The following is a 21,644-nucleotide window of genomic DNA, read 5'->3' on the forward strand; positions in this document are numbered from 1 at the left end:
GCAGTCGAATCTGCAAATGTTGATGGCGTCTTCTATTTTCGGGGTTTCTATGCCTGCCGCAAATATTTTCTCATACAAATGATTAATTATACATTGCTGGTGCCGATATAAAACAAAAAGGTTTTATTCACATCTGTTTTGAGTTTAAAACACCCCACCGCAAGTGGGGTTTGATAAAATCAAAAAGCATCCATCAGTATACTCGCCATTTATAAAATAGCGGTCACACTGTATTTTCACAGCTATTAATAAAGGAACAAACGTTAAAAGCCAGAAGAAATAAAAAGAAACTGACAGTATAGGTTTGAAATCTGTACAGCAAAAGGCGCTGCAAGGTTGTACACAGTTTTCAAGTTTCAAGAGACGTAGTACTAGAGTTCCTATCTTTCCTAGCATTCGGTTGACTTTCTTTCTTCTGTTTCTTTATAAATTTAGCTAGCACCGACATCGCTTCGAACACGCCGGTTCCTTTGGACGCACAACACTCCTGCAAAAGTTAAACTCGTTGTGTAAGTACACACAATAAATTCCACTTAAAATACATTTTCTGTAACCCTTGGCGTTTTAAGCATATTCCTGCGCAGAAAAACGCATGCGAGTCACCTTGAGTAAGCTGCACATCCCCTACTCTACTGTATACTTGAGCATACTTGATAACAAGCTCACCTGTACATGCCACATGTAGTCTGGTGACAGTTCGTTAAGTTGAAGTATTCCTTCCATTTCTTTGCTTGTCACCGCTCCTGGAAGATCTTGCTTGTTCGCCAGTACAACGAGTGGTATCTGCGTCATTGCACAAAATAATTTATGACTGTATTTAAATTAGTTTACTGAAGTGACGCTTCACTATGCTTTGATTTAAGGCTGAAATTACTGGAAAGCATGAGCTAACTCAGCTTTTTATTTGAAACACTTAAGCGTATCGCTATACGCACGAGGTGCTACGTCAATTATGTAGATATGTACGTCACGCGTTTACATCTTACCTTGACCATATTATGTTCATTAAGAATGGCATTGAGTTCACTGGCAGCTTCTCCAAACCGAGTGTCGTCAGCGCTATCCACTACGTATATCAGCCCTGCATATAAATAACGGTCACGAAACTGATTGAACATAAAACGTCAAATTAATTTGCCTATAGTGGTTTCGGTTCTCTAATATCGCCCTTCAAAACCATATGAAAAAACATAATGGTTCTTGTTATTCTTGCTTCTTGTTATATTACACATAAAGTGTCATATATAGTAGGGTGCTGGGGGAAGACGGGACATCTTAAGCACATATAAGATCTACATATTCTAATCGTGTTTTAAACAATTTTTTAAAATTCTCTGAATGTTCTTGCTTTACTATCAGATGGAACAAGAAAACCTAATAAAAATATGTCCCATCTTCCCTCACCCTACCATATATATTACACACGTGTGGTAAGTTAAGGGTAAGGTCATTGTTTTCATTATTTAATATCGTGCTTTTGTTATATAGTAAACAAAGAACTTAACGGTATTTATTCTAGCCAACATAATTACATTGTGAGACACATTAACCAAGTAAAACCGGTATATATGCGAATGCATTGTCTGCGAGACTATAGTTTATACCTTCCGTTGAAGTGTAATAATGTTTCCAAAGCTGGCGGATTTTATCTTGACCTCCGATATCCCATATCGTCAACGTGAGACCTTTACATGGTGTGACAGTTTCTACGTTAAATCCGATCGTCGGCAACGTCCTTGTACAATCACTTAATTTTAAACGGTGGAGAACCGTTGTTTTGCCTGAAAAAAGTGTTTAATTGTTTAAATCAGTACCGTATTAAAATTGCAGAATCATCGCGAGGGTTGTTTAGAATTAAATATAATGTCTCCTAACATATCTTTTTATGCGTAATATAAGATGAATCAACAAAATTTGGAAGGCATGCGCATTTCACCGCAGCAATGACGTCACGTCCACTTGCTTATTAGTTAAAAATATATATAGCAGGGTCGTTGACATGCGAGAGTAGCTGTGTTTGGAAAGAATTAAAGCTCGTGAGTCACTGCACTCTATTTGCGTGTAATCAGCACATAGTTTCATTTTCCGGACCTACTTTACATGGCAGCTCAATTAATATTACACTACAGAATCCCCTGTACCTATATAAGTTTGTATATATGTATATATATACATACAACATACATATATATATATATATATATATATTGTAGGAATATAAAACAGCGTAACTGGCGCAAACAATGATTTAGGACTTTTCTGTTAAAAACAATTTTGTCTATATATGTGTAGAATCTGCAGCGTTAATGACAGCAACGCAAAGCATCTCGACGTTTATTCCTTTAATCTAAACGAGTCGTAAGACTTATTAGTAGAAGTTCAAGGGAAGTGTCGATCGTTCAACGAACACATCTTACCTGCCGCGTCTAAACCAAGCATGCACACTCTGATAGGTTCTCCTTTGCTGCTTGGCATTAGTCTGGCAAATAAAGCGCCCATCTTTCACCAGAACCAAGCGTTCGTCGAAGTAGAATAATATATTTGCAGTTAACGTTTAACTACCTCGAAACTGCTCAAAACAAAACGAATAATAACTTTTTGGCTCTCCCTTAAACGGCCATAGTAGATTTAGCTTCCTGGTAAAAACATGAGTGGTTCCTGGCCTTTACCCTAAACCAGGAAATAACCGCTTTGTTGTTGCGATCGCCTAATAAATATCAGCGTCTTCGTATGATAAACTCAATGCGGAAGTACAAAATAAAGAGACTGTATTATGTTACTCTCCTTTGACTAACACTGTGAGAACCAAAACAAATTTCATGGTTATAGTCACCGATGCGCTCCAGTGTTAGTATAGTTTGCATTTACTTATATTATGAAGTACTTTCAATTTACAAACAGCGATTGCCATTTCTTCAAATATAACACTATTATTCCATTCTTTTTTTTAAAACTGCAAGTTACAAAATTCTGAGTATGACTAGATCAGCAGTGGGTGTGCTATGTAGTGACTCGCAGCTCTACTACAATTGCACTTACGTGACACTGCCCTGTAATTTTACTGGACTGTCATCCACTTCGACCTCTTAGCACTTTCACAATTTGACTAACACGACATGGCTTACAATTCGATTTTGTGCTTTGCAACGCGCGGCCTCGTGATTAACAGGGGAAGAATCATAATGGTGACGTAACAAGAACGGTTTAATAAAGCACAAACAAACGAACACACCGCTTCTTACGAAGCAGTGCGCGGGTGCTCTCACAGGAAATGTTTTCGTTTGGGTTTTGCGTCATGTTTTACGTCAGAAATAAATTAGAACCTCTTCAACGCAGTGTACCTGAAATTCACTGGCGAAAGCGCCAAATTAATTTGTGTCTTTTCCGCCTTACAGATGGCACAAGTTGTGATATAGTTCGCATAAAACTATTTCCATGTAAACCTGGTTGAAGCATTAACGAGCTAACAAATAATAACGCTAATGTTTTTGATCTCTCTTGTCATTTGCAAGAGTCCATGTATGTATTCTGTAATTTCAGTTCCTTTCCATTGAATTCCCACACATAAACAAAACAAGCACGCTTATATGTCATCGAAGTGATTTATATTTCGTAGAAATGTAAACAGCTTGTCAAATCCGCAATACGTTGCCAATTTAAAGCATGCTAACAAATTAATCAAAACAAAAGTAATCAAGCGCTTTGCAGTATCACAGTATACATGTAGTGCAACTAATATACCAGCAAAAATATTGTAGGTTTGGCCAAATACAAAATAACACTTCAGGTTTGTAAATCCGTTAGCGAAAATGAACTAGAGACTTTTTAATTAAAATACAATTGCAGTTTTGCTGATAAAAGAACTAGTTTTATTTGGTCTGGCTCAACATATGGGTTCAATGCCTTGGTTTTCTTCTGCTTGTCTTTTTAGCCCAGTGATAACCACTTAAAACCTGTATTGTGTCCCCAGGATCAATAGAAACATCATGTAGTGTTTCATGGTCACGATCCAATTCCACAACATGGTCAGGGTTCTGGAATAATTCATCCAATAATTGGTTGTAACATTACGTACCGTCGCAGCATTTTGTTAGTTGTATTCAAGTGATAGTAGTCACAGGTTATAAACTACATTGAGTACGATATATAGCACAGGTTATAGCAATGTTAAAGCTAAAATGGTTAAATGGCTATGAGTTAAAAACACAGTTGCGAAAGTATAGCACCTCAAAAAATATCTACCACACATAAATTTAACTACTTTGAAGAATAGCACACGAGGTATTAAGAAACATGTCATGATGTTCACTTATCACCGTATATCATACGATACATGGTTTTGTCGTGTTCGGCAGTATCTATGTAATTTAACCCTTTCTTGGGTTTCATCACTCTGATGACGTCACCAGGCTCGATTGATACGTCATCGAGGGTTTCTCGATCTCGATGCAACGTCACAATGAGGTTGGGATTCTGCCGAGCACAAAGATTCGGGAAATCGTATCATGCAATACGATTTGTTGTGACGTAACACTAACAGAAAAACTAATACGGGATAATTACAAACCTCTTTGCTGATGTACACCAATCTCTGGTTCCTTATTTCGATTTTTGTTAACTTTTGAATGAGCAGTTTCAAGCTGCCGATTGACATTGATTTTGGCAGCTTTTTGGTCACAGGTTTGAAATCTGGTTTTACTGGCGCTTCAATGATAAGTTCTGTGGCAATCAAACGTAAGAGGATAGTGATACAACAGTGATTTTGGACTATTAATTTGACACAAACAAATATAATTAGTTTTCATGGCTTTATTACAGATGTACCTTGATATCTTAATTTTCTGAGTGAGTTTTAAAGCGAGTAAAATTAAATAGAAGTATGAAGTACTACAATTATGATGCACTAATATATGGGGCTAAACAATCTTCAAAACCCAGGTTAGTTTAAAAAAGCACCAACTTTTTTGGAAGTAGGATTCCCCAATGACATTACTATAAAGTATCTTCATAAAAAGTGTATACATGCTCTTACCTAATAAGTTGCCTTTCAGCGCGGATGACATTTTCATAAATTGTTTGTCATCAGGAGCACCATGTTCTGTAAGTTTGATACAGCTAAGCATGTTTTAAGAACAACAGCAAAACATAATGCTTTTCTTATTTCTTGAATTGGAGTGATGAAAATTATATTAGTTAATTCGTGAAGAAATTGAATTACCGGCAAAGAATCATCCACTGATCATGTATGAGACAAGATCAGCAAAATATGAAAAACTTTTCTCTACCTACATGCTTTTACTTATAAACCAAGCCTAAAAACTTAGTAATATGTCAAACAAAATTCTTTACACAAAATCGAAACACACCTGCTATAAGTTCCATATAACGAGGATGATTCTCAATAAACTCTTGAGATGGTTGGTTTCTTTCAGGATCCTGATGTCCTCCAGACTCCCTCCACTCAACCCCATATTTTCGAAGGTAATCCATCTCTGCTGTGAAGCGGCTCTGCTGTGTCACCTAGTGGGTGATGAATTTCAATGTGAAAATTATTCGGCAGCAAACGCGATATGTTAAAGTATATCTTTATGCAGCCTATCAGAGAACCGTTTAAACCACTGTGTCTTAAACTGTTGTAAAAGTGTGTCAATATAGCAACACTAACCAAAGTGTAAATTTACTGCTAAAACAAGTCAAATTTTGATTTATATTCGTGGTTCGTACACAAATTACCAATATACATGGCCCATAAATATTAAAAAATTGTTTCCTAAATTACCAGTTTATAAAAATGGTTAAACCTAAATATAAATTCCTTCGGCCTAAATCCCTAAGGAAAACCCTACTCATACATTTTTATTAAATGTTAGAACTTACACTTAATCTGTCAAGTCTTTGTAATCTCTTTATTTTAGCGACAATAATATCATGTATGGCATCATATCGGTCTTGGTTAAGGGCTGGATTTTTGCGGAAATGTAACTCAATAAATTCTGGGAGATTGTTCAATGGATTAAGATCATGTACCTGTTGCATTACAAGAAGTAAAGTAGATATAAATTGTATTTTATTTATAATTGAAATATATCAGACAACCTTTTTCTTCTAAATAGGCAGCTTTTGAAGTCACGTATGCTTTAAGTCAAGAATCCAAATAAAAATTGCTAATTCAAATTTTCTACATTTTTATAAAATAGAATTATAGCGTGGTATTCATACTACTACTGTTTAAAGGCATCAGGTAATAGGTACAAATCTGATAATAAAGGGAAAACTATTGAATGTCAAATTGTGAGTTCTATATTAAATATTGAAGTTGTGTAGTATGTGTACAAACCGATTCATATTTATTTCTATCCAGGAAAAGTTCCTTGAGTTGTTTGAAATCACCAGGCTTAATGAACAAATCAGATAATTCGCATTCCTTTATAAGAAGGCAGGATAACCTGTTAAAACAATAAACAATGATTTTCTAACATTTCTTTTTTATTATTTATGGGTTAAGTCTCTATTAAGGACCTAGGTGTTAGGCCAGATTTGGCCCATTATCCCAACACCAGAAAAGTCCATTTAAGTCCTTTGTGCGGTCGGTGCTGCCACACCGCATCGAATTAAGACGCATATTTTTCGGATCATTTTTTAGCCTCGTGTGCTTCAGCTACCACACGTTTAACTGTTAAAAACTTACATTGGAAGTTGTGACAATTGCTGCACTTCATGCCACGAGTTGAGTGGATTGCCAGATAAATGTAACAACTTCACATGGTTGAGTTTATCACCAGGTGGGGATAAATGCGTCATGTTGTTCGCTTCTATATGAAGCTCAGTAACTTGTGGCCACATGGTGGTGCAGGTCAGCAGCTAAAAAATATGTAAAAAATTCAAAAAAAGGGTAAACGTATAATACACCAGTGGTATAATGACAAGCCCACTTTGCAGGGAGTAACAAGTTTAGAATGGTGCATGACATACAGTTGGTAATCTTATTGAATATTTACATTTTTAATAAATAGTTTTTTTGAGTTAGCATTTTTGAGTTCGCAGTTATAGTGTACTGGTTTTGCTGTAATCCTCCATTTTATGTGGTAACTGTATATTACAATTATAAATTTGTTATCACACAAGGTTGTACTAAAAGTCTTACCTCTTCCCAGGACAAAGAGCACTTATTTAAGACCATTGTGTCAATGTTTGCAAAAACCTCTGGCTGTGATAAAGCTTTGTCCGTTACTTGCATGATGTTTTCGCTTAGATTTAAGACTTTTAAACAGGGTAACTGCTTCACAATGCCGCATACAGTGTCCCATGAGGAGATCAGATTCTTTGACAGATTTAGCTCAACTAGGCCTGTTAATTCAAATTAATATAAGACCTAAACACTACATAACGTCTTCCTGGTGTTTGTGTGATATTTTAGATTACATATATATATACCTATTTATTTCTTTTGATAGACTAATTTTAATAGAAATTGGAAATGTTAACTTTAACTGGACTTGTTTTAAAAGTTAATACAGTTAAAACTTTTTCATAATGAATAATAAACACACCATTAAATGTATCATTATTCCTATTTATTATATATCATTGACTCTTCGCAATAAATTTAGAACCCACTTGGTGTTAAAGTGGCCAGTTGCCCAACAGTGCCCGCACTGGAAATGATTTGATCACGAAGAATGATTTGTTTGAGTTGGTTCAATTTCCTGCCAATGAAAACAACAACACTTAATTTCCAATTGTTATTATGCAGCATGTTGTACGATGATTGATAAATAAATGTTATCCATAACTGAGTAGAACAGAACATCTATATAAGGCAAACACCTGTATTTTTTTACAGATTTAAAATATTAAAAGTAAAACCCATACCAAACGCTAACAGATCCAAGTATATTAAGCTTGGCTAGTAAAAGTTATGAACACTAGATACGTAGGCATGTTGATTTTACACCAATTCGAGTAGACTGTGTATAGTTTACTTTATAGATAATAGGCTATATCATTTTAGTACGCAAAATATCTGTTATGAATATATAAAGAAATGCTCAAGTCTTTCGTAATGTCACTACAATGGGGTACATTAACAAAGCACACAGAATATATTCGTAAATGTAAGTTAGGGGATTTTAACGCTCACCCAAATTGCTTTTGTACTTGGTCCATTCCAACTGTTTCAATCTTTTTCATTATTTTTGTATTTCCTAGATACATGTCATCCATGTGAGAATCTCCAGACTCAGTTGGCAGTGTATAACGATCAGTTATTGCATCACAAATTGAAACACCAAAGTTTGCTTTGGTTGCTCGTATAAATGAGCCACTGGTTTTATGCCTGTTTTTGATAAAACATGCCAAAATTATTATAGGATCTTAATATTATGAAATAGAATTTTTGATCCTAATATCTTTTTTAATTGTACGCAATGCCCTGGTTACCACTAATTTAAAATGTAAATAAAATTTACAATTGTACAGAAACAAAAAATAACCTGCATTTAAAGTAGACCACTCCATCTTTCGTTCCATCATGTCGTCCCCTCGTGGGATCATCCCATTCAACTCCCAGCCATTCACCTAATGACACAAAAATAAAAACCAACGCGTATGCCAGTTTCATTACAAACATTATACAGCACATTAATATTGATACAATTGTGTAAACAAAAGTATGTTCGGCTCATTTGACTGGTCAAATGTACAATTTTTTATGTAAATAAAATGGAACACATCTAGCAACTAATACGTAAACAAGCTTGTTACCACCCGCATGTACCTTTTGTAGGTGGGACAGTTCCAATATATTTGACAGTAGCACTGTCTCCAGTTACTGATATCCTTGAACCGATACACAGGGATTCCATGTTATGCAAGTATGCACAAATGTGAATATTTTAGTCATTCAAACTTCTGATACAATCTATCACGTTTTAGGTCTAACTTTCTGTTGTGACACTGGGACCTACACTTTACTCTCAGACCTATGCTGTGAGCGACACCTGGCGGATTTGTTTTAATTGACAGTGGTGACACCAGAGTCGTGAGTGACACTATACACTTTCAAAGGCAACTGCTATGGAATCAAATATGTTTCAAGATTAACTTCAAAAGAAACAGCTACGTTAGTATATTTTAATCGAAGATCGAAGGTCCATATTTTGCATTTAGTTTTTAATCTCATGACGAAACAAAATCAAAATATGTATATACTCATGAACTTTAGAATAAGTCTTTATATTAATAACCGCAAAAAACATAAATCTAAAGCGCGAATCATTGCAGCTTAGTTTGTTACGTCACAATGTTGAACTGATGTCACAATCAGCCCGCTATCCAATCCTTGAATGTGATTAGTCAGACTGCACACGTGACTGACGCCTCGCACCAGCTGATTACTCCCGCTTTGCTTGCTCGGAGCATCAAACACCTCTTATACAAAGCGGGTTGCCACGTTCCAGTTTAGATGAAGTTAGTTTCACACCAGGCTACAAGTTGGAAGGTTCAGGAAGATTACTTGCAAGATCCGAGTTAAGTATTGTATTATTACATTAGTAATGTATTATATAATACTACACACCCTTTTGTACTACAGTATACAGTAATACTATTACACTACATTTTATACAATAATATTATGCTACAAGTTTTGTGCCTTGCGTTCATTACTTTAACATAGTTTAAGTTTAAAGAACTAATTATTCTTTATCACATTTTCTTTCAGGAATCACAGCGGTTCTTTATTAAGTCACTCGCGACGTCAAACACAGTATCTCGGTTCACAATCGCTGCGTTTTATTACGTCACAAACCGACACAATTGTTTTTCGCAATCGACCGCTTGCGTTAATATTACGGTATTAGCTTCGTGTTCTACGCGTATACGTTTCGCGACATTTTTTTCATGGGGCCCCATGCGCGTTTTGCGTCGATGCACGGCACATTACTTGTATAATCTAGATAAACTTTGCGCCATAGCAGCGCGAAGCAAAATGATCAAAGAATTGGTAAAGTATAAATCACAATTGACATTATTACGTACATAAGCTCTTTTCTAGACACATCGATGTTATGACGTCATGAAGTGATGATGACGCAACAGAAGAACCCACTTCGTAAGTTCATTGTTTTATTACAAACTTTATTGATATATATATATATATATATATATTTCAATAACGATTTATTACAGAACTTAGTTTGAGACGTCACAGAGGATCAAGCGGACAATGAAGCATATTTGGAATGAAGGTAAATCCAACGTAGTAATAATATAAGGCGTAAGCGGTAGTTTATAACGATTATTATATCTCAGAAAAGTCAGCGAAAAAAGCTGCCGAAGAAAAGCGCAAGGTATTGTATATTATCATTGTTTATTAGATTATTGCTAAACGTATACGAACCAATATATGTTTATATATTTATTTACAATTAAGGTCTTTTTAAATTTGTAACAATTATATATGTTTTCATTCTTTTTGTATCCCATTTAGTATAGTAAAGCAATAAATATTTACAGAATTTTAAAACCATGTCCCCACGACTCACAAAAGCGTTGATAATTGTTAAAAACAATATTAGGAAATGTAGGATTTCATGATGTAACGGTATCCCATCTTACCCCACAATACTATATATCATTTTAGTGATAGCCCCAAACGTAATTACGACGTTTATTTTGCAGCCGAAGAACAAAGACGAAGACGCCAATAGAGGATACACGGTTTGCGGTTTGAGTATTATAAGTATGAGTTGTGTGTTATGTGTATGTCTGCGCTGCTGTACTCTCATTAATACTGCTGGGTCTAATGTTGCCAGCTATTTTCAGTCAGTCACTACTATAGTGCATTTTGCATGTCTATGAAATATATGCAATGAAACTATGAGAAACATCTTGCTGGATCAGATTTTGTTGTTGTACACTGTATGATGTGTTAAAACAATTCGGTAATGTCATCGCTTGGTAAAAAAACGCTATTTTGGTACACAAATACTCTAGTAATATCAACATGCAGTATAATGTGGCACGTAATCAAAGTCAATAAATTTCCATTTAATTATGTTAAACATATTTCATCTTCACCCTGATAAAATTATAATAACAAACGTCCATGTAACGTGATTGGGACGATGGCCACGTCACAATCACGCTACGACGTCGTTACGATGGGTCAGAGCATTGTCATGACCCTGCGTTCGGTGCGGTTACGTCATGTCGATTGAGTTACGTCACGGTCTGGTTTTTGCGTTGACGTCGCCGCCAGTGATGCTACGCTCGGTTTAGGTCACTGTTAATGCGGTTCGTAACATCCTGACGCAGTTTCGCAACGGTCGATGCGATGCGTAACACCCGGACGGTATTATATTGTGTGAAGATATACGACGAGAGTATCGCGGTACCTACATGGCGACTTAATTTGATTGAGACATGCGGAGCTGTTGTTGGCCTCGGCTTCTTGTAATTGGACATACAATATGGTGTACACTGCAGATGAATATCCTTCCGGATTTGAATCATATTTTATTTGGATATATTTCAATGATTATGTTCGCGTTAATTACTTTTGATCGTGTCCCCTTTTGAATGATTGAGTTGATGTGTTTGTTGCATGTTGTTCACATTGTGTTTCTCTGCACTCGTAGTAATATTTTTGTCTTTTTGTCGGTGGTTCTTTGTATTCGTTGTATCATTTTTGTCTATGGGGGTTTCTTTAACCTGCGTGGACAGTAACATCCCGCAAGGGTTTCTCACCTAAGTAGAAACCCACTACCGTTGGCTGGGGGCTTGTCGTGCCGTAGTGGCTTTCCACCAACGCCAGCCACACAAAGTATGAAGGTATTTTAATCCTGTTTTTATTTTTCAGAAGGCAATTCGTTTTTGCAGACCCATCATGGCAAATGCTTCTAATGTTAAAGTCTGCTATATGTGTGTATATTTAATACGGTACGCCTGAAAATAAAAACAAATAAAACGCGCTTTTACTATTTCATTATTTGTTTCACCTAAACCCAAGCTTTAAAGAAACTCTGTACACTACGACTACACACATCTTTGTTAAACTTCTGTCGTGACCCCAGTTATAGAACAATTCTTAAAGTGTCAAGTATATCAGCCGATTCTCTAGTCTAGCCGAATATAGTTTAGGCTATATTTGTTTTACTTGCTTGATGTACACGGTTATATATTAACTTAGAAAGTCCTAAGTTGACACTGTATACAGAATCGCGGGAGTACAGTAGTTTACGTTGCTGTTTTAAGGTATTAGAAATACCCTTATACCTACGGTAATTTGTACCTACAAAATTACTAAGTATAATACTATTTTCAGACTTCAGACGTCTTTAGTTGCACAAGAGTTTGGTTTTATTTACCTGTATATCTATATTTGGAATGTCGAGAATTTTCGTTATGAATATTTCAACTTAAGATACCAAAAAGAAGCGAATCATATTGTACTTGGTAGTTTAATGCGATTGTGATGGAAAAAAACGTACGTATATAAATTGTTTCGTGATAATACAGATCACTGTTGCTATTGTCTGCGTATGTTTTCTACCACAAGTTAAATATTTGTATAGACCACATATTGCATTCCGAGGTTGAAACTGTATAATATTTTGCCTATATTTCCATGATTGCTGTAACAGAATACCCATAGTTCCAAGGTCACGTGTATCCGGCTGGCCGCCATTATTATCATTATCTTGTGTAGACCGAATGTTATCGTAACTGAGTTCCGACATATATATATAATACAAGCTTCACATATGTACAATACAAGGTCACCCCTGCTTATATAATTGAACCCCAGCATTACAATTGCTGCGTTTAACGATTATACTCACTAATTGCAAGCTAAAGTCGCCCTTTTGTCTTTTAGGAATCCGATTTAAAACAAGATATATATAGTATATAGGGTGGGGGAAGATGGGACATCTTTGGCACAGAATATCCAAATATCCTAATCGTAATAGTTTAAATTTTCTTTGTTTACTACCAAATTGGACGAGAAAATAGAATGATAAGGTGTCCCATCTTCTCCCACCCTATACCCTATATAAGACAATTTAAAGCGGTTGCAGCCTATTTAAAACACCTAATAATATAAAGTAACAAACTTAACTCCAGGTATGCTTGCGTTCAATCGTATGCTGTTCTTGCGGTGGAAATGTGAACCAAACCGACGATCATAAAGTGACTTTAAATGAACAATTACCTTTGACAGGTTCTTAATTTGATAAGATTGGAACGTTGTTTATTAAATTCTAACCATTAATCAATACGTCGTAAACTCCCAGCATAACTTATTCAAAGCAGTTCCTAGCACATTTTAAAGTTTTCTTTGAAATGTTAGTACACCGAAACAAATCCTATATATTTTTGAGTAATAGTCCTTAACCAACTAACAGTCTTTCACATCTCTTCTGACAAATTTAGTGGGTTTATTGACGTTTTAGAATTTCGAATAAGTTCGTTATATTTTTGACCAACTTATTTATTTTGAAGAACAACCGAAAGATCTTAGATCAAACGGAAAAGGAAAACCTACAGATAGTTTACTAGATTCTCAGGTATACAGTCAGTTTCTAAATTATAAATTGAATTTTGCGTAATCTGTATAATAAAATTATTGAAATTCTTTTTATTTCTTAGCCAACACCTAAAGAACATCGGGCACCACAGGATGCAAATCAGAAGGATGATTCCAGACAAAACTCTGTGACCAACAATATTACTGTACTGATTACACACCAGCATACTGCACCTGCAACAACCGGATCAAGTACGTTTAAACTGTTTCTTTTTGTATTAAGATTCCAACCGCAGACAATTTAAAGTAAAATTACCTTATTCTAATGTACTGTGGGGTAAGTTTGACACCTTCAGCACACGACTTCTAAATATCGTGTTTAAACAATTACCAACGGTCTGTCAGAGTCGTGAAGATATGGTTTTATAATTCATTGAAAGTTCTTTGTTTACTTCCTAATGGGTCGAAAAAATATAGTGAAAATGTGTCCTATCCTCTATAATTTACATTTAAATCCAGTCAGTGATGAACCCGAAAGAACGCAACACAGTGACAAACAAAGCGACGGAAAATTAAATGAGTTTGAACCGATCGTAACAAACCCACATGGTGATGGTATGTAGCATATATATACTGCACACTTTGTATACAGGTTTGGTTTCGTTTTTTAAAATGGTCTTGCAACATAGGCTTATGAGTATTGTATTGGCTTTTGAGTGAACACTACACTGCCCGAACAAGGATAAGTGTATGCATTAATATTATGTTTAAAAGTAATGCAAGTTTGATTACATATAGAACTTTAACTAATATTCATTATACAGTTCAAGAAGACACCGAACGAGTGTCCCAAGCGGTTCAAGAAAGCGACACTAGTCAAGAAGACGATGAAAAACCAGTCATTACAGCACCAGAGGATGATGGTACGTATGTGGCAATATAAGTTCATTGTGTATACGTACAATAAATAGGGCCTTTCATTTAACCTGTTTAACTCTATTGTTTGGTCTGCAGAATTGCTCAGCCATTCCAGAATGTATAGTGTTATCTATACACGTTAGTCACATTTTCTAATCCAATATATCAGATCTATTTTCCTGGTTTAAAATACTCAACTTCGTGTAATTTGTACAGCTGATGTGGAAATCCCCGTTACCGTGCAAGGACATGTGACAGCAAATATTGACGGAACCGACGACAACTTTGGCAAACATGACCCACAACGTGAGTATACTATCATGGTCTGTTATAGTTGTTAATGATTTATGTTAAACATGTTAAAAAAAGAATATTTGATTTGCACAGTGACTTATTGGAGTAACATTTCCTTTTATCGGGTTTTACAGAAACCGGTAATGCTATTGGCGAAGATGGTGCAGCATTTTCTATACTCCCCTCACATTGTTCTTCAAGAGAAAACTCCCCGGGTCCAACGCCTAGTGAGTGAATATTTAAACAACTAGTAACTCCAGTGTATTGGCTTATTATCGCATTATGAGGGCATTCCTAACATTAACGTTTGTTTCCCAGGAGGTCGCAACGTATTTTCTTCCATTGCCCATTTCTTGCGAAATCTTTTTAGTGGAGGCAGTTAGTTCTTTCGAAAAGGTCAGTAAATTGCCTATATTTCAGGGCTTTAAGTTCCTTTTTAGATTAAATCTTCTAAAACCTAAGTTAATATTCAATACAGACTTTACTGAACTTTCTTTGGGTGTGTTATTCGTAGTGCGCCCCTTTTTAAATATTAAAATAATAAAATAACAAAAAAACATTAATGAATACCACTATTACATCTTTGTGGTAAAACGCGTAAACAGGCACGAGCTGTGTGTGAAATAGAAGCACGTGAGATCACGATTGTCGTTGGCCCGCAACGCGAGGATAAAATAAGTCTCATTTATTTATTCATTCATATAAACACCACCCAACTTCATACTGTAGGCTACTGCATATAGCGATTTTATAAAACCAATCAACCATATGCACAGCTTTATACTATCGAACATTCACATATAAATCTTTATATAGTAAGGTTGGAGAAGATGGGGCACATTTCATTCTATTTTTTCCGTCGCATTTGGTATAGTAAGCTACTTGACGACTACCATAGACCGTTGTTAATTGTTTAAAAACGATCAGAATATTTAAACGTTATGTGCTAAAGGTGTCCCATCCTCCCGCATCCTATCCTATATATATGGCTGCCAGAGTTTTTAATATTTGATTAAAAACTATTATCAACAGGAGACGAGAATCCTGAGAGTGAACGAATTCCTACGAAACCACAAAAACTATTCGTACAAAATTGGTTAATGAAATCTTACCATACCTAAATGCTGTCCCTGCTAAAATGCAACTATCTTTTAAAAACAAAATTATAGCTGTAGAAAAAGTTGTGACTGACCTAATATTTTTGTTAACGATGTGCGCGTCATCATATGCGCATCATCATGCTTGTATGTGCTCACTTGGTGTCAATATTAACACAATCTAAACCTTCGTGTGCAACTGACTGCTATACGACATAAGCCTATAATTAAATAGACATCTCACTGTACGCTATAAAGTGTGTATGGTTCATTTTTATATTGGTTCAACTGAACAACCAAATTAACCTTATAATGTGGTATAGGGGCAATGATCCGGAAGCACCTATTCTAGGGAAAAAATGTGTTTTTTTTATTTAAATACAAACTGAAAGGCAGCTTTGCACAAACTTGGTTGAACACGGCGGAACACAATGATGTTCAAACTTTTAAAAAAAATCTATTCGATATTTTCTTTACGTATGGGCAGATTAAGGTCTCCGAATACTATACTCTTGAATATAACACATTATATTGGAATAGTTTATATAGCACGATTAGGAAAAATGTTTAGGTTTCTTATAATCATATTATTGCATACAGATTACAAACATTGATTAAATAAATCGAAGTAACGATCTTCATAAATTATATAATGTTATAAATAGAATAATTTATCATTGGCCATCGCATACCACGCGTTTACCTTCGCCTATAGACCATATACTTTTCTTGCAGACTGTTTTAACAGAAGGCATCGAATTTCCGCCATTAACTGCTGGGGCTTCAAGTGTTTAAGATTAAACTCTCATCCGACTTAGTACACCTATAATACTGTATCGATATACATATTTCGGACCCTAAGTCTTGTTGCATCAAATGCATTTCATGACGTCACGGGTACATCTTGCATCTTATATCTGTTACTTTCATGTATTTGTTCTCACCGTTTAATTTTTATTTGTTCTTAGCACCGTTTAATTTTTATCGTCTACTATTGCGCCGCTTTGAACGATGTATATGTTGCCGAAGTTCTAATGCTTTTCTGTTTGAACTGATGTAGTCGAGCCGTGAGTGAGAATGGTAAATGTGTGGTTTGTGCGGCAAAACTGCTTCATATTAGCATAGCATTATAGGTTTAGCACGTTGGTTTCGGGTATATGTAAAGAACTAATGAATAATGTATACGCCTTTAAAAACATTATTTTGATAGTGGGTGTTCAGTGTATTTGGCTCATGTTGTTAATGCGTATTATATATAGGCTCCCAAATCGCCTTCATCCCGAAGTTGTCAAAAAGTGTTATTTTTTACTTATTAACAATAATTGATACAGCCACCAACAATAAACGAATACAACTAATTTAATATAACATAACACAAAAGCATAGAAAAATAACAATTGAGAAAATATCCGCTCTGTATAAAAACGTCAGTATTATTGCTGATTAGATGTTACCACCGCTATTTGCAGTACTACATACGTAACTTCTCGACCCAATCTTTTATTCCGTTGATGGATGGTGTAAAGTTTGCATGGAAATATTCTGCGAGCAATCATCGATGTTTCTTGGGTGTCTTAAAGAGTCTGGAGAGCAAAAAGTCGTTTTGTAAAAAATGTCACTTTGAAAAGGTTTTCACTTGCCGTGTAATTGTAAAGCTGTAATTGCTAAACACATTACCATATAGCCATGTATATAAGCCCTTCCAGTCATGTTATAAAATAAAGGGAAAATATACTTACTTTGACGACGACGCCCTCTTGCTGGCGTTAGACTTGGTGGGTCCATTTTAGTGAACCCTGCTGATTGGAAAATAGTTTAACTATGTATAGTACTGTGGGGTAAGATGGGACGCCTTTAGTATATGATATCCAAACGTCCTGGTATTGTTTTAAACAAGTAGCAACGGTCTGCATATGGGAGTCGTAGGCATATGGTTTTATAATTCTTTGTGTGTTCTTTGTTTACTATCAAACTGAACGAGAAAATAGAATGGAAAGATGTTCTATCTTTTCCCACCCTACTGATGTGGAGTATAATCCTTAATTCGGAAAATCGTAACTTCGTTAGATGTTTAAACGATACCATATGTTTTTCATTAAATCACATTCCTGCACAGCATTATTAATTCGTTTGTTTTTATATAAAAATAATATATGCTCAGTTGAGCCAGACTCATTGTTAATAATTAATACCATTCACTTACAGTGGGCGCGAAACTTCTCTGTTTCCTGTAATTTCATAAATTGAACTTTTGCTGAGCTACAAGATTCTAAGGAGGCATCTACTGTTGATCCATGATCTGGTAAATAAATATTCGTTTTTGCATGACATCCGAGAACACCATATGACGCGCGATCCACCTCTTTTTGCTTAAAACAAGATCATGATATTTGGTGTCCCGTCTTTCCCCGCCCTACTATATTACATGCCCAAAACAAACATTCACCTTTCTGGCAAAGTTGTTAATTTAGTGACAATTTTTGCTGAGTTATTTGCTGATACGCTGAGTTATTTGCCCAACATGAAACTAAAACAGTTTAATATATAATGGCTGCTTTTATACAGCTGTTTCGTTGCACTTTACCTTTTGGAAACGTATCATGAGATGTGTTATAAGTTTTAGGATCTTCTTCGTCAATAAATGAAAAACCTAAACCGAAAAGAACATCTGTTGACATGACATCTAAACCACAACAAAAATAGTTTCACAGCGCACTGCATGTCCTGTCCATCTCTTACCTTGCGCTTGTAAATCTGAGTCTGGCATCGAACCATCGAAGTGGTTAGTAGAATCGAAATTTTCTGCAATGAAAAGTGATTTTTATGCAATGTGCATTCCTATTGCATCAAATTGCATGTATAAGACAACACTTATCGCCTTGTGTCACATTATGAAAGTACCTTGCTCACAGTATTTTTATATTCCAAAAATATAAGTCTACAATATACCAGCACACTTATACCATCATCACTGGGTGGTACAATTTCTTTTCTCGTCACCTCGTCAACAGAGTTTGTTCCAACAGAGTCATTGGTTTTAGCAGGTGTTGGTGATGGTTCTATTGCCATAAAAGAGCCAGGTATTAAAATGTGCACAGTTTCACATTTCAAGTAGTTTATGTTCAGTGTTGGACCTGTTAATGCACTAAAAATGCTTGTGCACGTTTGTTTTTGTAAATAGAGTATTGCGGACTTCAAACTGGCTAATAGTAGGGTGGGGGAAGATGGGACACCTTTAGCACATAATATCCGAACATTCTGACCGTGTTTTAAATGACTAACAACCGTTTATTGGAGTCGTGAGAGTGCTGTTATATATTTTTTGAAAGTACTTTGGTTACTGACAAATGAGACGAGAAAATAAAATAAAAAGGTGTTTGATCTTGCCCCACCCTATTATAAATATTAATTTAACCGCTGTCCTTAATAAGTGCCAGACTTATATTGCATTCGTAATAAAGATAAACGATGTATAGATGACAACACTCTGCGGTAATACGGATAACGTTGTGATATATCCTATATATTTTCTATTTCTATTTTAACAAACAACCACGTTTTTTTACAGCCGTTAAGATACGCTCATGCATTTATTCTGTAAATGTTCTTCGTTTACTATCTAATGGTACGATGAAAGAGAGTGAAAACATAGATCATCTTACCTTGACAAAACTATTTAAATCGAACATGCTCAATCTATGCTATTTGCCAGTATATACTTACCAGCGCGTGCATCCGGGGGTTTAGTTGGTTGTGCATGCTGTTGCGTGGCATTTTCGTTTGTCTGTGCACAAAAACACATCATCAGATCTTTGCTGCAACTTGTTATGTTTACAACAAACCTTCATTAATGTCAATGATAAAATGAAATATACAGAACTATATATAATAGAGTGGGGGAAGACGGGACACCTTTAGCACATAATATTTAAATATCCCGTCAGTGGCTTAAACGATTAACAACGGTCTATACAGGAGTCGTGGAGATGTGGTTTTATAATTCTTAGAATATTTTTTGTTTACCACCAAATTGGTCGAGAAATAGAATACAACGGCGTCCCATCTTCTGCCACCCTACTATATACAGAAACCAATCATTTCCTCTTGTTTTAATGAGTTTTTGTTGCATAAAACAAACTATACACACACTATGACGTTGTCTATATTACTACCGGTTCTTGAGGTTGAACGAGTGATGGCCGGGTCTCTTCACGATTATCATACGGTACCATGTAACCTAAAATCGATGTAAATACAAAAATAATTTATACCGATTTTTAAATAAAAAACAACAAGGATCAAACCTGGACGTTGGTTCTCTTGTCGCAGCTCTAATTTTGCTTTACTACAGCAGTTAATCTAAAACAGGTTATTATGGTTACGTATACCGAAAGTACACAAAAGCTTACAAAAAGAGAAGCACGCACTTTCGACACGCCCACACTGCTATAAGCATGCACCCATATAGCTATAAAATGGCTTTATTGTAAACTATGTGTTTGTTAAATACTTATATTATATACACTAGGGTTGGGGAAGATGGGACACCGTTTCATTCTACTTTCTCGTCCCATTTGGTAGTAAACAAAGAACGTTCAAATATTTATAAAACCGTATTCCTACGACTCCCATAGACCGTTTTTGATTATTTAAAACACGATTGGAATATTTGGATGATATGTGGCGTACCGTCTTCCCCACTCTAGACCACTTTGTTCACATCGTGATTACTATAGATCCTCTAAGCTCGCGTTAAAACGTGACTAACCTGTCCCATCGAAACCTCTTCTTTTTCCAAAGTATAATAAAGTTGATGAAAACCGAAGTGTCACAACAAACACTGTTAAAGTTATGCAAATTCACACACAAAATGTAAGACAAAACTGCTCAATTCCATTAATCGAGTCCAAGCGCCTAGCAAGCCTGTTGTATTCAAGACGTTTGCACTGCAATGTATCTAATCTCAGTTCAAGAGAGACCTCAATAAATATATTTAACAGTATACCCTACACGAAAATGATCGACGGTGTTTCTCTCTTTCGTGCTCTTTTGTCTCTGTTTTCTTACTGTCGCTACAACCTTTTCTATTGTTTGATGCAAATTTAAATTCGAAATGTTTGTCTGACGGTCTAGTAAAGCTTTAACTAAGACAAAGACAATATTATTTTATTTATTTAACGAAAAAAATATTTCAAAGATCTTTTTTTTTGTATTCCTCGAAATGTAGGCTATGCATAAGCTCTGCGTTAAAACACACACACTCAGGATTGGAATTAACAGCACCTCTTAGTATTAATGTGGTTTGTTACGCACGCTAGATTATGATTCGCACTGTTAAACAATCCACCCACGCAAAGTCGTTGCGTGCTATATATACTTCAGTCTGTTTGTTCGAACGTTACCTACATAAGTCTACGGCCTCTAAATAACCAGACCTTTACCTAAAAATTGTTATATAGTGGGGTGGGGGAAGATGGGACACCTTTAGCACATATTATCCAAATATTCTAATTGTGTTTTAATTAATTAACGACGGTCTTTGGAAGTCGTTGTAATATAGTTTTATAATTCTTAAAATGTTCTTTGTTTACTTAATGGGACGAGAAAATAAAGTTAAAAGGTGTCCCATCTTCCCCCACCCTTATACTGTATTTTGTTTTACCATGTTTTCATTAAAACATCCTACACGATATAGCGACCACTATATACCAAACAATGTATAGTAATCTGTGTGTTAAATTATAAGAAGAATTTAAAGAAGTCACATGCTTGTTTAGTGTGTAGACTATGCAAATATCCAAAACTAT

At 35.5% G+C, this 21,644-nt stretch overlaps 4 protein-coding genes across 7 annotated transcripts; 1 reads left to right on the top strand and 3 right to left on the bottom strand.

Moving 5' to 3' along the window:
- Nucleotides 1-93: 93 nt before the first annotated feature.
- On the bottom strand, nucleotides 94-2,756 carry LOC149736763 (uncharacterized). The gene is made up of 5 exons (XM_089876478.1): nucleotides 2,418-2,756; nucleotides 1,605-1,781; nucleotides 987-1,081; nucleotides 667-783; nucleotides 94-487 (listed from the first exon to the last, which is right to left on the bottom strand). Exons 1-5 carry the CDS (start codon nucleotides 2,497-2,499, stop codon nucleotides 350-352), a joined length of 609 nt encoding a protein of 202 aa, XP_089732604.1. The 5' UTR covers nucleotides 2,500-2,756; the 3' UTR covers nucleotides 94-349.
- Nucleotides 2,757-3,583: 827 nt separating this feature from the next.
- LOC149736764 (tubulin-specific chaperone E-like) lies at nucleotides 3,584-8,997 on the bottom strand. Of its 3 annotated transcripts, none has more exons than XM_089876456.1 (12): nucleotides 8,777-8,993; nucleotides 8,493-8,577; nucleotides 8,141-8,335; nucleotides 7,618-7,706; nucleotides 7,145-7,347; nucleotides 6,689-6,861; nucleotides 6,338-6,446; nucleotides 5,878-6,027; nucleotides 5,367-5,520; nucleotides 5,033-5,098; nucleotides 4,568-4,719; nucleotides 3,584-4,034 (listed from the first exon to the last, which is right to left on the bottom strand). In XM_089876456.1, the coding sequence occupies exons 1-12, from the start codon at nucleotides 8,862-8,864 to the stop codon at nucleotides 3,897-3,899; spliced, it is 1,602 nt and encodes a 533-aa protein (XP_089732582.1). In that variant the 5' UTR covers nucleotides 8,865-8,993; the 3' UTR covers nucleotides 3,584-3,896. The 3 variants fall into 3 exon arrangements, with proteins under 3 accessions (XP_089732582.1, XP_089732581.1, XP_089732583.1); XM_089876455.1 differs by lacking the exon at nucleotides 3,584-4,034 and adding an exon at nucleotides 4,081-4,473 and having other exon boundaries at nucleotides 8,777-8,997; XM_089876457.1 differs by lacking the exon at nucleotides 3,584-4,034 and having other exon boundaries at nucleotides 5,033-5,163; nucleotides 8,777-8,996.
- A 442-nt stretch (nucleotides 8,998-9,439) lies between these two features.
- LOC149736765 (uncharacterized) lies at nucleotides 9,440-16,438 on the top strand. The gene is made up of 14 exons (XM_089876473.1): nucleotides 9,440-10,111; nucleotides 10,189-10,247; nucleotides 10,312-10,349; nucleotides 10,681-11,940; nucleotides 12,326-12,487; nucleotides 13,126-13,222; nucleotides 13,504-13,568; nucleotides 13,651-13,780; nucleotides 14,048-14,143; nucleotides 14,353-14,451; nucleotides 14,663-14,752; nucleotides 14,875-14,967; nucleotides 15,059-15,136; nucleotides 15,773-16,438. Exons 5-13 carry the CDS (start codon nucleotides 12,476-12,478, stop codon nucleotides 15,121-15,123), a joined length of 747 nt encoding a protein of 248 aa, XP_089732599.1. The 5' UTR covers nucleotides 9,440-10,111; nucleotides 10,189-10,247; nucleotides 10,312-10,349; nucleotides 10,681-11,940; nucleotides 12,326-12,475; the 3' UTR covers nucleotides 15,124-15,136; nucleotides 15,773-16,438.
- Nucleotides 16,439-16,449: 11 nt separating this feature from the next.
- LOC149736766 (uncharacterized) lies at nucleotides 16,450-21,509 on the bottom strand. 2 transcript variants are annotated; one of them, XM_089876476.1, is made up of 10 exons: nucleotides 20,606-21,509; nucleotides 20,142-20,196; nucleotides 20,010-20,074; nucleotides 19,561-19,621; nucleotides 18,801-18,896; nucleotides 18,577-18,639; nucleotides 18,422-18,487; nucleotides 18,041-18,136; nucleotides 17,577-17,633; nucleotides 16,450-17,420 (listed from the first exon to the last, which is right to left on the bottom strand). In XM_089876476.1, the coding sequence occupies exons 1-10, from the start codon at nucleotides 20,612-20,614 to the stop codon at nucleotides 17,338-17,340; spliced, it is 651 nt and encodes a 216-aa protein (XP_089732602.1). In that variant the 5' UTR covers nucleotides 20,615-21,509; the 3' UTR covers nucleotides 16,450-17,337. The 2 variants fall into 2 exon arrangements, with proteins under 2 accessions (XP_089732602.1, XP_089732601.1); XM_089876475.1 differs by having other exon boundaries at nucleotides 17,577-17,636.
- Nucleotides 21,510-21,644: the final 135 nt, after the last annotated feature.

The sequence above is a fragment of the Ciona robusta genome, chromosome 4 (genome assembly GCF_009617815.1).
Source record: "Ciona robusta chromosome 4, ASM961781v2".
NCBI classification, from domain to species: Eukaryota; Metazoa; Chordata; class Ascidiacea; order Phlebobranchia; family Cionidae; genus Ciona; species Ciona robusta.

Bases quoted from the DNA above. Each gene is read 5' to 3' on its own strand.
- LOC149736763 (XM_089876478.1), bottom strand. From the start codon at position 2,499: ATGGGCGCTTTATTTGCCAGACTAATGCCAAGCAGCAAAGGAGAACCT. The intron at 1,782-2,417 runs GTAAGATGTGTT...CACTTTTTTCAG, and splicing joins GCTTGGTTTAGACGCGGCAG to GCAAAACAACGGTTCTCCAC. The intron at 488-666 runs GTGAGCTTGTTA...TAACTTTTGCAG, and splicing joins ACTACATGTGGCATGTACAG to GAGTGTTGTGCGTCCAAAGG.
- LOC149736764 (XM_089876455.1), bottom strand. From the start codon at position 8,864: ATGGAATCCCTGTGTATCGGTTCAAGGATATCAGTAACTGGAGACAGT. The intron at 8,578-8,776 runs GTACATGCGGGT...TTGTGTCATTAG, and splicing joins AACTGTCCCACCTACAAAAG to GTGAATGGCTGGGAGTTGAA. The intron at 4,720-5,032 runs GTAAGAGCATGT...TGATTGCCACAG, and splicing joins GCTGAAAGGCAACTTATTAG to AACTTATCATTGAAGCGCCA.
- LOC149736765 (XM_089876473.1), top strand. The intron at 14,144-14,352 runs GTATGTAGCATA...TTCATTATACAG, and splicing joins AACAAACCCACATGGTGATG to TTCAAGAAGACACCGAACGA. The intron at 14,968-15,058 runs GTGAGTGAATAT...TTTGTTTCCCAG, and splicing joins CTCCCCGGGTCCAACGCCTA to GAGGTCGCAACGTATTTTCT.
- LOC149736766 (XM_089876475.1), bottom strand. The intron at 19,622-20,009 runs GTAGTAATATAG...TTTTGTGCACAG, and splicing joins TCGTTCAACCTCAAGAACCG to ACAAACGAAAATGCCACGCA. The intron at 18,640-18,800 runs GTATAAGTGTGC...TTTTCATTGCAG, and splicing joins TGTACCACCCAGTGATGATG to AAAATTTCGATTCTACTAAC.